This window comes from Grammomys surdaster, unplaced genomic scaffold (genome assembly GCF_004785775.1).
Source record: "Grammomys surdaster isolate TR1022 unplaced genomic scaffold, NIH_TR_1.0 130, whole genome shotgun sequence".
Lineage (NCBI taxonomy): Eukaryota > Metazoa > Chordata > Mammalia > Rodentia > Muridae > Grammomys > Grammomys surdaster.
The window spans coordinates 11,431,030-11,444,854 of record NW_021604588.1 but is presented as its reverse complement, the minus strand read 5'-3'; the positions used below and the strand labels follow the sequence as shown (position 1 = coordinate 11,444,854).

General features: G+C 50.1%; 1 protein-coding gene across 1 annotated transcript in view; it reads right to left on the bottom strand.

The window, feature by feature from the left end:
* Nucleotides 1-235: 235 nt before the first annotated feature.
* Nucleotides 236-13,825, bottom strand: part of Gpa33 (glycoprotein A33) — a 35,048-nt gene continuing 21,458 nt past the window's right edge. Inside the window, exons 3-7 of the mRNA XM_028761389.1 lie at nt 12,774-12,990; nt 7,940-8,095; nt 1,769-1,888; nt 827-959; nt 236-368 (exon numbers count right to left, since the gene is read on the bottom strand). Coding sequence (XP_028617222.1) covers nt 236-368; nt 827-959; nt 1,769-1,888; nt 7,940-8,095; nt 12,774-12,990 — 759 coding nt within the window. The remainder of the gene's footprint in view (nt 369-826; nt 960-1,768; nt 1,889-7,939; nt 8,096-12,773; nt 12,991-13,825) is intronic.

The window sequence follows — 13,825 nt, the reverse complement described above, 5'->3', positions numbered from 1 at the left end:
TCGAGGGAGAAGGCCAGGCCCTGAGTCAGATTATCAATGAGGAAGGGTCCTTTCAGCGGTCATCAGGTAGGACTTCAGTAGCCAGGCCAGTGATGCTCCCCAGAGGCAGATACACAGGAAGAAGTACTCCACGAATGCCTGGGGAAGGGGCAGCACTACAGGGCTTGGGAGAAAGGCGGCCAGAGCAGGAGCTAGGCCCTAGCCCTCCCTCCTCTCCCGCTGCAGAAGGCCCCTTTCACTGGAAAGGCTGTTCTGGAGTGCTACGCCCAGAGCTCCTGTGATCCTCACGCCTGTGGTCATCCTCATCTTCCCGCCCTCTGGAAACTTCTATCTGCTGCTTTTTAGGCTCTTGGTAAGCTGCTCGGTTCCTACAGGGCAATGAAGAAAGAAAACAAAGTTAGCCCTCCCTCTTGGGGGTGGGAGGTGGGGCGCGGAAACTGTTCCTAGTCTCACCCACACCGTCAGCTGCCAGGGGACTCCGTGCTGCAGGCTGGTTACCCAGCGCACAGTGAGATCTCCCAACTCGTGAGCTGAGGAGATTGTCGTGGAAAGAGTGTGTGTATGTGTGTGTTCCAGCCCTATCTGACCTTCCTCTTGCCATAAGAAAGCCTGCCACGAGAAGAGAGGCTGCAAACCACAGACCCAGAGGACAAGTGCAGGACCTCAGTCCACCCTTGACTTGAGTGAGTCGCTCATTCCTCAACTGAAACTGGGAAAGACTGAAATGCTTTTATGTTTCCCAAGGTGCTAATGGGCATGCCCAAGGAGCTGGGATGCGAATCTCCGTCTGCTACCTTCCAAGGGGCTCCCAACCCAGCACACTTACGGCCGCACGTCCTCCATGTCTTCTTTGTCGTTCTTTTCCCGGCAGCAGCAGCAGTAGACAATAACGCCGATGATGATGAGGGCCACAAAGCTGCCTCCCGCAATGCCCGCATACAGTGCAATGTTCATGGAGGCTGAAAGAGGATGAAGCAGCAGTACTTCCGGCCCCCAACCTTCCCCCTCCCCCAACCCTACCTCTCCCCAGCCCTCCCCCAACCCCTCCCCTCCCCTAACCCCTCCCCTCCCCCAACTCTACCCCTCCCCCAACTCTACCTCCCCACCCCTGGGTCATATTGGGGTACAGAATAGAAAGTCAGACTGGAGGTGAAGAACCATAGTACTGGCACAGCAGGCTAGTCCCTCCCCAGCCTCTGGGCAGCAGGCTAATCCCTCCCCAGCCTCTGGGCAGCTCCAGTTCTTCTGCCTGACTAGGAAGCCATGGCTAGAAGCTTCTGGTAGCACAGTCGTGGTCCTGGAGCATTGCGACCAGACAGATATGAGGACATTCTTTAGGTTAGAAGTACAGACAAGGAGAGGGAGATCCAGAGCATCCTGATACAGGGCTCCCTAGGCTCTCCAAAAACCCTGAGTGTTAGCTTTGTCCACTTCTGGCTTATGCTTGAGGTAGCTATGGTCTCCCTTCTCTCCACAAAAAGAATAGACATCTCGTTCAAGAAACTTCTCTTGAGTGACCACAAGATAGGCATGGCTGAAGAAGTCTCCAGAAATGTGTCCCAGGCTCTATTTCCAAAGAATCAGAAGAGCTGGGCTAGCCTCAGGGGGAGAAAAGCCTGGGCCAGGCATCTCTCCAGGGTCACAGCAACCGCCTGGTCCGCCTCCAGTGGCCTCAAACGGCCACCTCTAGACCTTGTAGCCCTCCCTCCCTCCCTCCCTCCCTCCCTCCCTCCCTTCCTCTCTCCCTCCCTCCCCACGCCGCTCTTACGAGGTCTGGGTGCCACGGTGATGTTGCAGGACTCTGTCCCCACCTCATTGCTGGAGGTGCAGATGTAGTAACCCGCAGTCTCCGTGGAGATGTTCTTCAGAAGCAAGGGCTCACCTGAGACTGAACGAAGAACAGCATGGTGAAAAGACAGCATTCGGTGGAGTGTGCACAGCCGATGATGATGAGGGCCACAAAGATACCTCCCGAAATGCCCGCATACAGTGCAATTGGAGGAGGGAAAGTCCCCTCTAAGAATGCTGGGGGAATCAACACGGCAGGTGGGCAACAGTGGAGGGCTTCAAATCCAGTCAAAACTCTGGGTGCTAACCCTGGCTTTGCCGATTTATTTGCTATGTTTTTGCAAGTAACTTGCCCTATAGAATCTATTTCTTCATCTATAAATAGAAATGATGGTACCTATGGGACAAGGTACTTGTGAGTCTAAGATGAGATATTAATAATAAATTAGTGCCCAGTACGATGCCTGATTGCAGTGCTCTGGCAGGTCTTGCCCTTCTCCCCAGCTAGCCAACACAGTCTGTTCCTTTCTTTGGCCACTTCCTCCTCCTGAGGCTGATTCCCCAGATTCAGCTACCAAAGTATTCAAGTCCAGCAGTCAAAAGTCCCTTTTGGTTCACCTAACCCTCCCAGTTAAAACTAAACACTGCATCCTAACACAGGGCTTCCCCTTTTACCTTTATAAACCGCCATTAGCCTATGTGTCACATCTGTCTCTTCTATCCAGAGGCAGTCCTTTGTTCCCTTCCAGGACAGTTACCACTTTCCCCTCTCCCTTATTCCCTTCTCCTTCTCCCTCATCCCCTATCTCCTGTTTTGGTCCCTTATCCCTGCCCTCTGTCCCTCTGGGGCAGATATAGCTCCTTTGTGCTGAGAACTTGGTCTTGATGGTCCTGGGCTGATACTTTTCCTACGTAAATAACAGGAAATGCACATGTGTGATGTGTGTGGTGTAGAGTATGGACACGCTCTGGGAGGGTGTTGTGTGAGTTGAGAGACAGTGTCAGTTTAAACTCTTCCTCCATCGAGTTCTTCAGCAGTGGCCACCTCATGTGGAAACAAGAGTGAAAGCAGGCAATGTCGAGCCCGGAGACGTGGACCAGAGAGATGTCCTCACAAGAGAGCTCTCCCTGAACCCATGACAGCCTGTGTGTATGTCCTGTTCTCAGAGATGCTTCGTCATCACTGCCATTTCAAGAGAAGAAACCTACTCCCCTAACTATAGTGCCAGCTTCATCAGAACCTTGTGCCATCAGGTGTCACAATCTGTCCCCCGGACACGCTCTAAGTCGCCAACAGGGACCTGTCGCAGCCTTTAGACATTTCAGAAGCTCTCTCTAATTTTCAATAGCCAACTCAGTGTGCGTGTGTGTGCGTGTCTGTGTGTGCATACATGCACATGTGTGTACACATGTGGAGGCCAGAGGTTAACCTCAGATGTCTCCATCTCTTTCCTGTTTTGCTTTTTGAGATAGAGTCTCCCAGTGAATCTGGAGCTCACTGATTTACCAAAGGATGCTCAGGGAGCCCTGGGGGCCTCCTGTCTCTGCCCATCCCCCACTCCCAGTGCTGGCTTACAGGCAGGCACTGCCATGCCCAGCTTCTGTGTGGGTTGCAGCTGATCAAACCAAGGTCCTCACAATCTCACACCAAGCAGTTCGCCGACTGAACCACCTCCCTAGGTCCTGAATTCTGGGCTTTTAATACAGTGACAAAACTACAGTCTGGACCTGCAGCCATGCCAACCTTACGTCCCGCTGCTTCTCCAAACCAGGGAACAGCCCACACAAGGTCCTGCCTCCACGCTCTGGGGTTGTTGGTCTCTCAATATTCTCAATGGTATTTCATCCTTCCAACGTCTTGTATGGAAGGTGGGCCATATATTCTCAACTCCAGTTCCACAGGAGAGTTCTCTGAGTTTTATGTTGGTATGTGTGCCCGTGTGTGCGCACAGACACATACACACTAATAATCAGTAAATAAATGTCTAAAAAGCAAAATACCTTTGCACTATAAAAGCAATGTATGCCTATGTTAAGAATTTATCATAGAATTAACGGAATGAGGTGAGCGCTCGTCTTCCTGGCATTTCCAGTCTCTGAAGGAAGGCACACACGAATCAATGGTGACTTTATGAGTGGTTATGGTTCAAAGTGGGGGTTGTATATGAACTCGTGGTAAAGGGGTTTACCCTTGTCTGGGGGCCAGAGGAAACTTCTAAAAGAAGAGAAAATAAGATAAAAATAAGTTTAGTCACAGGACATTGATTTTCTTCTCATCATAAGTACGCTACTTTCTTCATATTCTTTCCTTAAAATCAAAGCACGTTTTTCTGTAAAACGTTTCAGTCTTGGATTCTAGAACCCCACACCTGATGTTTTGTGGTATACCATTTACACGTGATATTCATATGTGGTACTGGAAAGGGGCCACAGGCAAAGCAAGTATGTAAATCACTTTGGTTTTGAAGCTTCGGGGGCATGGCCTACTTTGTGGGCGTGGCCTACGAGTGTTGCTATCCCAGGGAGCAGTGGAAACCACCACAGGGATTCAGAATCCCAGTCTCTAACCCAATTGGATCTGATACTTTTAAGAAGATTTTAAAGGAACACACTTTACAGAATGTTCTGCGTCTCCAGGCACAGGTATGTTTAAGAGGCCTAGCGCTGGCTGCTCAGGTGTCAGGTGTCCACAGCACCCCAGGGTGGCTCCTAGGCCTCCTTTAGGGGTGGGATCGTGGGGGTTCCTATTGCATGAGCCGGTACCATCCTTCTCCTTAGTCTCTGAAGCAAACGATATGTTCTAGAAACTTCCTTGGGTAAAATTGGGCTCATCTCACGCCACTGATTGGCTTTCATTGAACTGGGAACTCTCAGGCTCCTTTTCCTTCTGGAAGAGCCCACTACGGTCTGAAACCCGGTTTCCCGTTGTCGTGGTGCCATCTTGTGGTCAGGAAAGAGGATGCATCTGGCCGTCATCTGTCCGCTGAGGTGCCTGATAACCCCAAAACATTGATGTTGAATGAACCGATCTGCTCTTTCTGTTGCCTTCCACCATCGCCGGTCAGTAAGCGTTGGCTGCCACGTCTCATCCCAGGCTCTGGGGCGAACCCTTGAAGTATTCCTGTTCCTTCCACTCCTGACCTCACCAGCATTTTCAGAGGTCTCCTGTGAGAAACTGCCTCTTACTTCAAGGACAGTAAACATTAGCACCATCTTAGCCTTGGTTGTGTTTTTTGAAGCTTGTAAGTGACTTACAACTACAAAGTTAAAAAAAAACAACAACAACACAGGGCTCCGGAGCTCTGCAGGGAACTCTGGGAGCAAGAGGCTTTGAGAACAGCACCCCTACCTCCATCACAACATCCAGACACAAAACTGCGTGGTAACCATCACTCGCACAGTTAATACTGTCCATCTGACTCAAAATCACCTAGGGAAGAAGCCTCTGGGCTGCCTTTGAGGAACTCCAGATCAAATCCGTCTTGGGCGTGGCTGTGTGGAGCAGTCTAGATTAAGTTAATTAAGGTGGGAAGACCCACCTTCCCACAATCCCTTGGGCTGGAATATTGGACTGAATGAAAAGTGAACCGTGCACCAGAATTCCTCCCTCTGTGCCTGTCCTCCCCCTCTGTGTGTGTGTGTGTGTGTGTGTGTGTGTGTGTGTGTGTGTGTCTGTCTGTCTGTCTGTCTGTGTCTGTGTCTCCCTCTCCCTCCTCTCTCCCTCCCTCCCTCTCTCCCTCTGTCCCTTTTTCTCTCCCCCCCCCCCTCTCTCTTCTTCCAGAGGCCGGGGTATTGCAGGCTGCAGCTGCCACAGCTCCCCACCCTGGAGGACATGCTCTTAAGCTGTGAGTCAAGATGCGCCCTCTGTCCCTTATGCCACTGACATGAGGCATCTCACCACCGAAGCCATCCTCTGCTGTCACTCCAGGCCTGAGTTCCGACTGGATAAAGCAGAGAAGCAAATGTCGCTTTAACCTCCTCCCATGCCCTCAGGATTCACCCACTTTTAGTTAGCAAAGGGCTAAGTTTTGACCCCTAACAGCTTTTTATGATGAAACTGGGGTGCCCATTTGTGAGGTCCTAGGAGGAGCCCAGTGTTTACAAGGAAAAGTCCAACCTCCTAGGCTGGCACACAGGCCCCTCTCCATCTCCCCTCACTCTTTCCCATGAACAACATCGGCCATCATTTCTACATGGACATGTACCCTACCCCTCAGCCACACTGACGCCATGACGCCCATGCTGTTTTCCTCTCTGAAGGGTCTGCTGAACATCGATAATAACATCTAGAACTGATTGTGCCCTTTGCCGTCTACCAGGCACCAATCTCCATGCTTTACTTACTTTGGTTCACCCTTCACAGTGACAGCATGAGATGAACACTGGTGGTGTGCCCATTCTACAGATGTACAGACTAAGGCAGAGACAGGCTAAGTATCTTGCCTTACTTGCTAGCAAGGAACACAGGATTAAAGCCCATGGTTGCTCTGCAGCACCTGGTCACAGTGCAACTCGGACATCCCCTTTGTGAAGAGAACTTCCAGGATTCCTCACAGTGTCTGTATCACATCACTGTGTCAACCCCCTGCAGCTCATGACCTCATGACCTCCAGCCCTGGACCCCACGGTGCACACTTTGCAACAGGAAAATCAACATCGCTGTGTTCTTAGACTGTGAGCAGGCAGCAAAGAGTAGACAGAACACTGCAGTGTTTAAGGACAGCTGCCAGGTGATTTCAATAGAAATCCCAGACACTCAAAAACTGGCAATCCGGGAGCTGGCGAGTGTGGGTAAAGGCACTTGGTGCCAAGCCTGATAACCTGCGTTCAAGCCCTGGGACTCGAGTGGTGGGAGAGAAGAGGCTCCCACAAGCTGTCCTCTGGCCTCTCACGGTGCTGGTCTCCCCACATGTATACACACCACACAGATGCAATTATAGAAATGTGTCTAGCGGTTAAAGGCACTGGCTGCTCTTCCAGAGGTCCTGTGTTCAATTCCCAGCAACCACATGGTGGCTCCCAACCATCTGTAATGGGATCTGATTCCCTCTTCTGGTGTGTCTGAAGAGAATGACAGTGTACTCACGTACATAATATAAATAATTAAATCTTTTTTTTTAAATTGGCAAACCAGAAACATACCAGCAAAACTGCAAGTTTGTGGTAATCCATATCACACCTATTACTATCTAGTACACCGTCCCTTTTACCTTAAGTCGAGTGAATTCTACTAACTTTTTTGTTTTTTGTTTGTTTTTTACGAAGTTATTGTTTGGCCTCCAGATAACTAAGAGTGATAATCCACTTGGCTTTGATGGGAACCCAGGGCGTACGGGGTGTTCATCCACGGGGCTTCCCAGGGGCACTAGATGTTTCACAGGGCTTCCTGGGGCCTTCCTCCCTCTCCCAGAGCAGCTCCACTCACAGGCTTTGCTCACACCTCCTTATCCCATTCCCACACACGCGGGACTGAGCGACCTCAAGGCTAAAACTGATGGACACCCCTCGGTTCACTGGTACAGCACTGACAGCCCACGCGATTTCCACTCCAGTGGCCATAATGGCAGCAGAGTGTTATCATGGTCCCAGCTCTGCCCCTCTCTCCTCTTCTTTCACCCCTGACTCCTCCTGTATCTTGTTTATTTTCTGATCAAAGGTCAAATATTGGGTGACCAGTACAAAATGGGTCTCTTGGCAACTACAAGTAAATCCGCCATAGCCTGAGGATGAGGACCCTAACAGCCCATGTTGTGTTTGTGATGGTGTCTGAGATGGACAGGTGTGGGTGGAAAACGGGGCTAGGAAATTCCCCACTCAAAAGTGGGCTTGAGGCCATAATAACGCTTAAAAGAACAAGCCCCAGTGTTTCTGCACAGAATGCTTAGCGGGACTCACTTCCTCAAGAGAATGGAAGGTGGGAAGAACAGAGGTCACGTGACCTCTACCATAGCCCGAGCTGAGTGAGCTTCTCCGGAGCCACTGCTGTCTTTCACAGCTGTGAGGTGCATAGGTTTTTGTACGGAAAACCAATGCTTTGAGGGATGGTCCAAGGTAGCTCAAGGGCAGGGCTTGGTTAAAAGGACTTTGGTTGGTCAGCCTCTGTCTCCGCTGGCAGCCGGAGGACACATGGCCCTCCCTGCTGTCCCCTCACCTGGCTGGGAGAGCAGCCGCTGCTGGTGCAGAACGGTGTAACCCTTCCAGCTGTATTGTGGGCTCGGAGAGCCCTCTGCAGAATGGCATGTCAGCTGGATGTTGTTCCCGATCACTGTCTCGCCTTCGATGCCGCAGTCTGGCTTGGAAGGTGCCACTGTAAAAGAAAGAGAACGAACGAGAGACCTGAGTCGCATGGAGACAATTCCTGCCCATCTCAATATGTACTAACCTATGTCTCCTTCCACACACACGGAGGAATGCTTACAGAGAAACTCACAGCTTAGTGGTGAGATTTAATATTATAAAGCTAATTCATCCCCAAAGTACCTACTGTCATAGCACCCCCTCCCCCCTGAGGGGGCGGCACCACAGGTCGTGCTATCCAGTACGCTCCTCCCGGCCTAACAGCAACGACTTCGTCAGAAAAGCTGTGACTCTCCAGGCTGGTCTCATTGGCTCCTGACATGCCCTCCTAGAAGGAGGGGCTGGGGAGAGTATTGAATTCTCTCTCACCTGAGATTCCAGCCACTCTGTCATATGCCAGTGGCCATTTGTAAGTAATCCTGTCCTAATATTTCATGGTCTTGTCTCAGAAGGTGCTAGAGTACATTGACTGTGGGATGTATTTGAAGTGGGGGTTGCCCATCTATACAGTCATGGAGAATTGTCGGCACTGAGGTGAGATTCCAGCACTGCAGCAAGTTGTGGGCTTGCCCAGGGTTTGCACAGAAACACAGTAACTCCTGAGTTCTCCATACTGAGCTTCAGTAGAAACATTTTGCTGTGTCTTTGGTGTCCTGTAGAGTTTGTTTGCATCTCCCCAGGGAAAGAGTCCCCACGGGCTGGTTGATAGTGGCTTCTTGTGCTCTCTGGACTCTTGAGAATTTAAACATAATCAACGTAGCTGTTATACAGATGGGGGCCACCGGAGCGCACAGTGGGGACACTTGTTCTTGGGTTCTGGCAGATGTGGGACTAGAATCAAGGTTTCCTGACTCCAGACCCAGTGCTCACTCTATTGTCCCAGGTGGGCTCTTTCTGCTCCTAACTCAGCCGAGATCACCGAGTTCCTGATCCATTAAGTCAGGGGACAGCAGGCCCCTGTAGGGATATGTAGATTTGTGCCATATGGGATTTGTGGGCACAATATTATCTCCAATGCTGTTTTTTCCCCTTGGAGGCATGTAAATATTTTTATTCTTTGAAATATTCATACATGTATGCAATGTATTTTGATCATGTTTTCTACCCTACCCCAATCCCAGTCGTTCCCTCCGGACAGCTCCTTCCTCCCTTCTGGTTTTAATAATGCCTTAGAACCATAAGGACGGGGCAGGTTGTGGGCTGACGCTGGCCAGGGTTCCCTCACCCCAGGTTAGATGGTCTCTGTAGCCCTTCAGCCTCGTGGGACTGTTCTCTGTGGATCTACCATTGCCCTCTCCCCCTACTTTGCTAATAAAATGCAATCAGCACTAGTAGCTAGACAGCAGGAGGGACTTCAGGCAGTGCAGAGCTTCCTGCTGGGTGAAGAATGTGACTGAAGACATGGAATTGGACTGAGGTGACCAAGAAATGCCAAAGAAAGGAGTCTGTAAGCCCCAGCAGTCATTGCAAACCATCCGAACTGGCTTCTTGAGACTCCAAGCCTGTGACTTTCCCTCAGCCTTGTTAACGTCATGTTGGGTGGAGTGGGTGGTTCTGTAGATGTTATTAGATACCCAGGTTCTGCCTAACAATGCTGGGCACTGCGGTGGCACTCTGAGTGAGTCACGGAATCTAGTGGGGGACAAAAGACAACAGAACAACGGCAGAGCAGGGGACAGGACTGCTGGGCAGAGAAAGGTAACCCAACACATCATATGGGCTGTGACCTGAAGGGCATCATGAAGTGACAGGAATCAGAGCAGAGATGAGCATGCCGAACAGGAGGACAGCATACGCAAAGGCACAGAGGCAAGAAGCAGGAAGTACCCGTGAGACTCCAGGAAGCATGGGTAGGGGTGAGGAAGGGAGAGCACACTGTGGAGGGAGTTGTTCCTGATGTCCTTGGACCCTTCTACCTTTGTCATATACCATCTCGAATGGCTTGCTTCCCCAGGTCAGGCACATGGCCAGCCATCTTGAGGGCTAATGCCAGTCTTAGCCCACCTGGAAGTTGCTGGAGGAACTGTCCCTGACTCTTCTCTTCCAGTCCAGCAGCTGCAGAATTTCTCGGAAACAGGCAGGCTATTATTAGGAGTGCCTCACATCTGCTGACACAAGCTGGGCTAGCCAGGTATGGGGGAAACCACCAATGTCATCAGGAGTGACACATTAGAGGCACTCCTGATCGCCAAACAAAACCCAAGCTTCTGAGGATCAAAGACAAGCCCGCCTAAGCAGGTGAGCAGAACACCTGCCAGAAGTTGGCTACTTACCAGCCTCCTGTGCCTCCTGCTAGCCCTGGGGGGACTCTGGAGGTGCAGAGGAGGCGAACCTACCCTCTAGGCTTTTATTCCTGCTGGGGTTCTCTCTCCCTCCTGGGCCCCACAGCAGAACCTTGCAGGACTCTTACTTAGCCAACCTCACCCTCAGGCGTTCCTTTAGCAGGAGATGCAGTGGCAGACTCCCACACCCGCATCAGACTAAGTAGTGGGGTAGCAGAGGGACCCCTGAGCTAGTGTTTGTTTGTTTGTTCAGTCCGAGAGGGAGTGGGGTTGTCGAATACAGACAGAAGCCGGAAGGAAAGTGCCAGACACCAACCGCTGAAGCATAAAAGGCAAAGGTGCATGATTGAAAACTAGCACCTACTCCATTCCTTGGGTGTGGCCTGAGCAGGAACTCCAGAAACTGCCCGCGGGGTGATGGCCAGCAAGGGAGATCTACTTTCAAGGGGACTGTGTCAAGATCTTTTGCTCCAGGCCCTTGACCACAGGCTCTGAACTTCCTGTGGACCTTGTGCCAGGCACACCCCTGTCCTCTTTCCCCAGATCTCCAGTCCCCAAGTCACAAACAGCTGGGACCTCAAATTAGATCTAGTTTCAAGAGCCCACGCGCGGGAGCCAAGAGTACTGTCGAGGGAGCGGGTACTCTCAAGGGAGAGGGTCTTTCTCTCACGTGGCCGGCTTTACAAACAAAATGTTACCTGAGAAATTACTAAGGGAGGGAGAGGCCAAGGAGGGTGGGAAGGGATGTGTTAAGCTTCAAAACCTCTCGGGTGCCGGCTGTTCCCTTTGAATACGTCAGAGGGCGCCACAGGCCAGAGTAAGGATTCCCCACCTGCCGCACAAGCTGCAAAGGCTTCGGGGCTTCCTGGAGGTGAGCTAGACAAGGCTAGCTCCCAGGAGCTAAGGTCGGGGTTAGGGGGCTTCCTTCTGGTCTCCCCAGAATGAGCCGCCCAGTATAATTAAAGTCTTCTTTAAAAATCATCCAGTTATAGAGACACTGAGAAAGAAAACTTTTCACAAAGAATATCGGTGGATTTATTAACATGTAGGATAAAATGCGCTTTTTTTTTAAAGCAAAATATTAGTTTCAGCAAATTCCATATTCTCAGATTAAAAGCGTATCCTTAACTCTTCAGGTTAATCTATTTGTCTTTAAAAGTAGGTGTTCCTTGACGTAAGGGTAGGAGTTTGGTTGGAGGAGCAGCAGAATCAGGTTTCAGATTTATACTGATTCTTTGCATCAGCTTGAAATTCTTTGCCAAAAAAGACAGGCCATGTATTTCAAGAACCCAAATTTTATGTAAGTCTGTGTATATATAACCCTTACATGTATATAGAATGTGTGTATGAGTTTTATACATAACTATACACACAGTGAGGTGAAGGGGTATATTGTAGTATTGCTTGTTCAAACAAGAGCTAACAAAACGCGTTGAAACCGGAGGTGTTCACGGATTGTTGTCAAGAGGCAACTTGCTAAGTGCTTTATAATATCCCACATCTTCACAGGAAAGAGGAAAGTGTATGAGTGTGTGGTGCGCATTGGGAGAACATGAGGCGAAGTCGAAGACTCTTGCCTGCATTACCACTAGCTGCCACATGGTGGCGGGATGGGAAGAGGTCTTGCCTATTCTTTACGCGGCATTAGTTGATACCACAGTGTAGTCTGACATAATACTTTCTATGAGTCCAACAACTACCATATCCAATTTAAAAAGAAATTCTCCCAAGTAGTGTAAAGGAAAAAGAGGAGAGATGATCCACTGTTTTGATGCACAGAGTTGCTACCTCCCAGGAGTGGGGCCATTGCTTATACTGCACATAGACCAGGTGCTCATTAAAGTGTCCCCAGTAACTAGTTTTGAGGTAATTACTTCCTTCCTTTGGGCCTCATCTACTCAGAAACTAAAGCAGATGAGTTTCCTCATCTTCCCAAAACTATAAATTCCAACAAATTCTCCTATGAAAAAAGATGCTGTCCTGGGACATACTTCCATCGATTGAAGGTTGGCGACCATGCCTTTGTTAGGTGAAGGGTCGAGAGACTGTGGTGTGGAGCTGAGTTGAGAGCAGGACAAGGTTCGTCACCTGTGGGAGTCACGATCAGCCCTGTGAGTGCCACGCATTGATCAAGGCAAAATGAGAACCCATGTATTGCTTGGGGATGCTATTCCCTTCTCTTTAGGAATGAGTTTGGAGGGGGAAGGAAGAGTTGGTGTGAAGGGGGACAAGCACTGAGAGCAAGGATGACTCCAAAGCCATCGTCTTTGCCCTCAGAAACAGCCCGCTATTCACCGAGAACCCAGAGAGCATTTGTCTCCAGAGAGAGAGATGGAACCACGGCTCTGCTGCTGACAGTACTCCTCAGCCCACCCTCCTCCCACAGGAAATGACAGAGACACTCACCGAGGACCATGAGGCGGACTCGAGACCCGGAGGTGACATCCTGGTCTGACATCAGTGAGACGAAGCACTCATAGGTGCCATTGTCATCCATGGTCAGCTGGTCGATGGTGATAGAGGCGTCTGACAGCTCCACGTCCTTAGACACTGTCACTCGGTTCTCGTAACGGCTCCCATAGATGTATTTCTTCGTCATAAAATTCCAGGTGGCCACTCTTTCCTGAGAGACAGAGGAAATGTCTACCAGGCCCTGGCATGGACCTGCCCTAACTGAATCTTCTTCCTCCAGAGCCAACCAACAGCATGTCAAACAGAAGGGCAGTACCTACTGGTAGATTCCTCTTATTACCTAGCTAGATAACTCTAGACTTTAAAGATTTGCTTTTAAATGAAGGTTTTAGGGGCTGGGTATGTAGTTTAGTTGGTAGTACTTGCCTACCACACACAAAGGCCTGGATTGGATTCCCGGCACCATGTAAACTTAGTGTGGTGGTGCACGCCAGCATTCCAGAGAGGAAAGTTCAAAGTCACCTTTGGCTATGTAGCAAGTTCTAAGGCAATCTGGGATACACGCCACCTCGACTCAAAGGCAAAACAGAAAACAGCACAGAAGCACACACCCTGGGGTGTGTATACCAGTGTATAAACGAGGCTGCTCAGATCCCAACACTCACGCTCGTAACCAGGCTCTCTCCTTGGTTCCCTCTCAGCTCACAGTTTATTCTCATCTGTTCCTTCCTCCATCCAACACAGAGCAACCACTGTAAACCACGTACCATGCTAGGTAACCACTGAGTTCCAAGCTCACTTGATTTTGACTATTGCCCTTGGAATTTGTTTATTTATTTATTCGTCGGTGTTGACGAAGCAACACATTAGTGGCTTAGAACACAGACACAGACCAGGCTGCCTCAGCCAAATCCTCACCCTGCCGCTAGCTGACTGTCCTTGAGCAACACAGCTGACTGTTCTGAGACTCTCAACTACAAAACAGAGATGTTGATTACAACACATCTCCTAGGACTGTGGTGAGAGCTAGTGCTGACAATACGTGC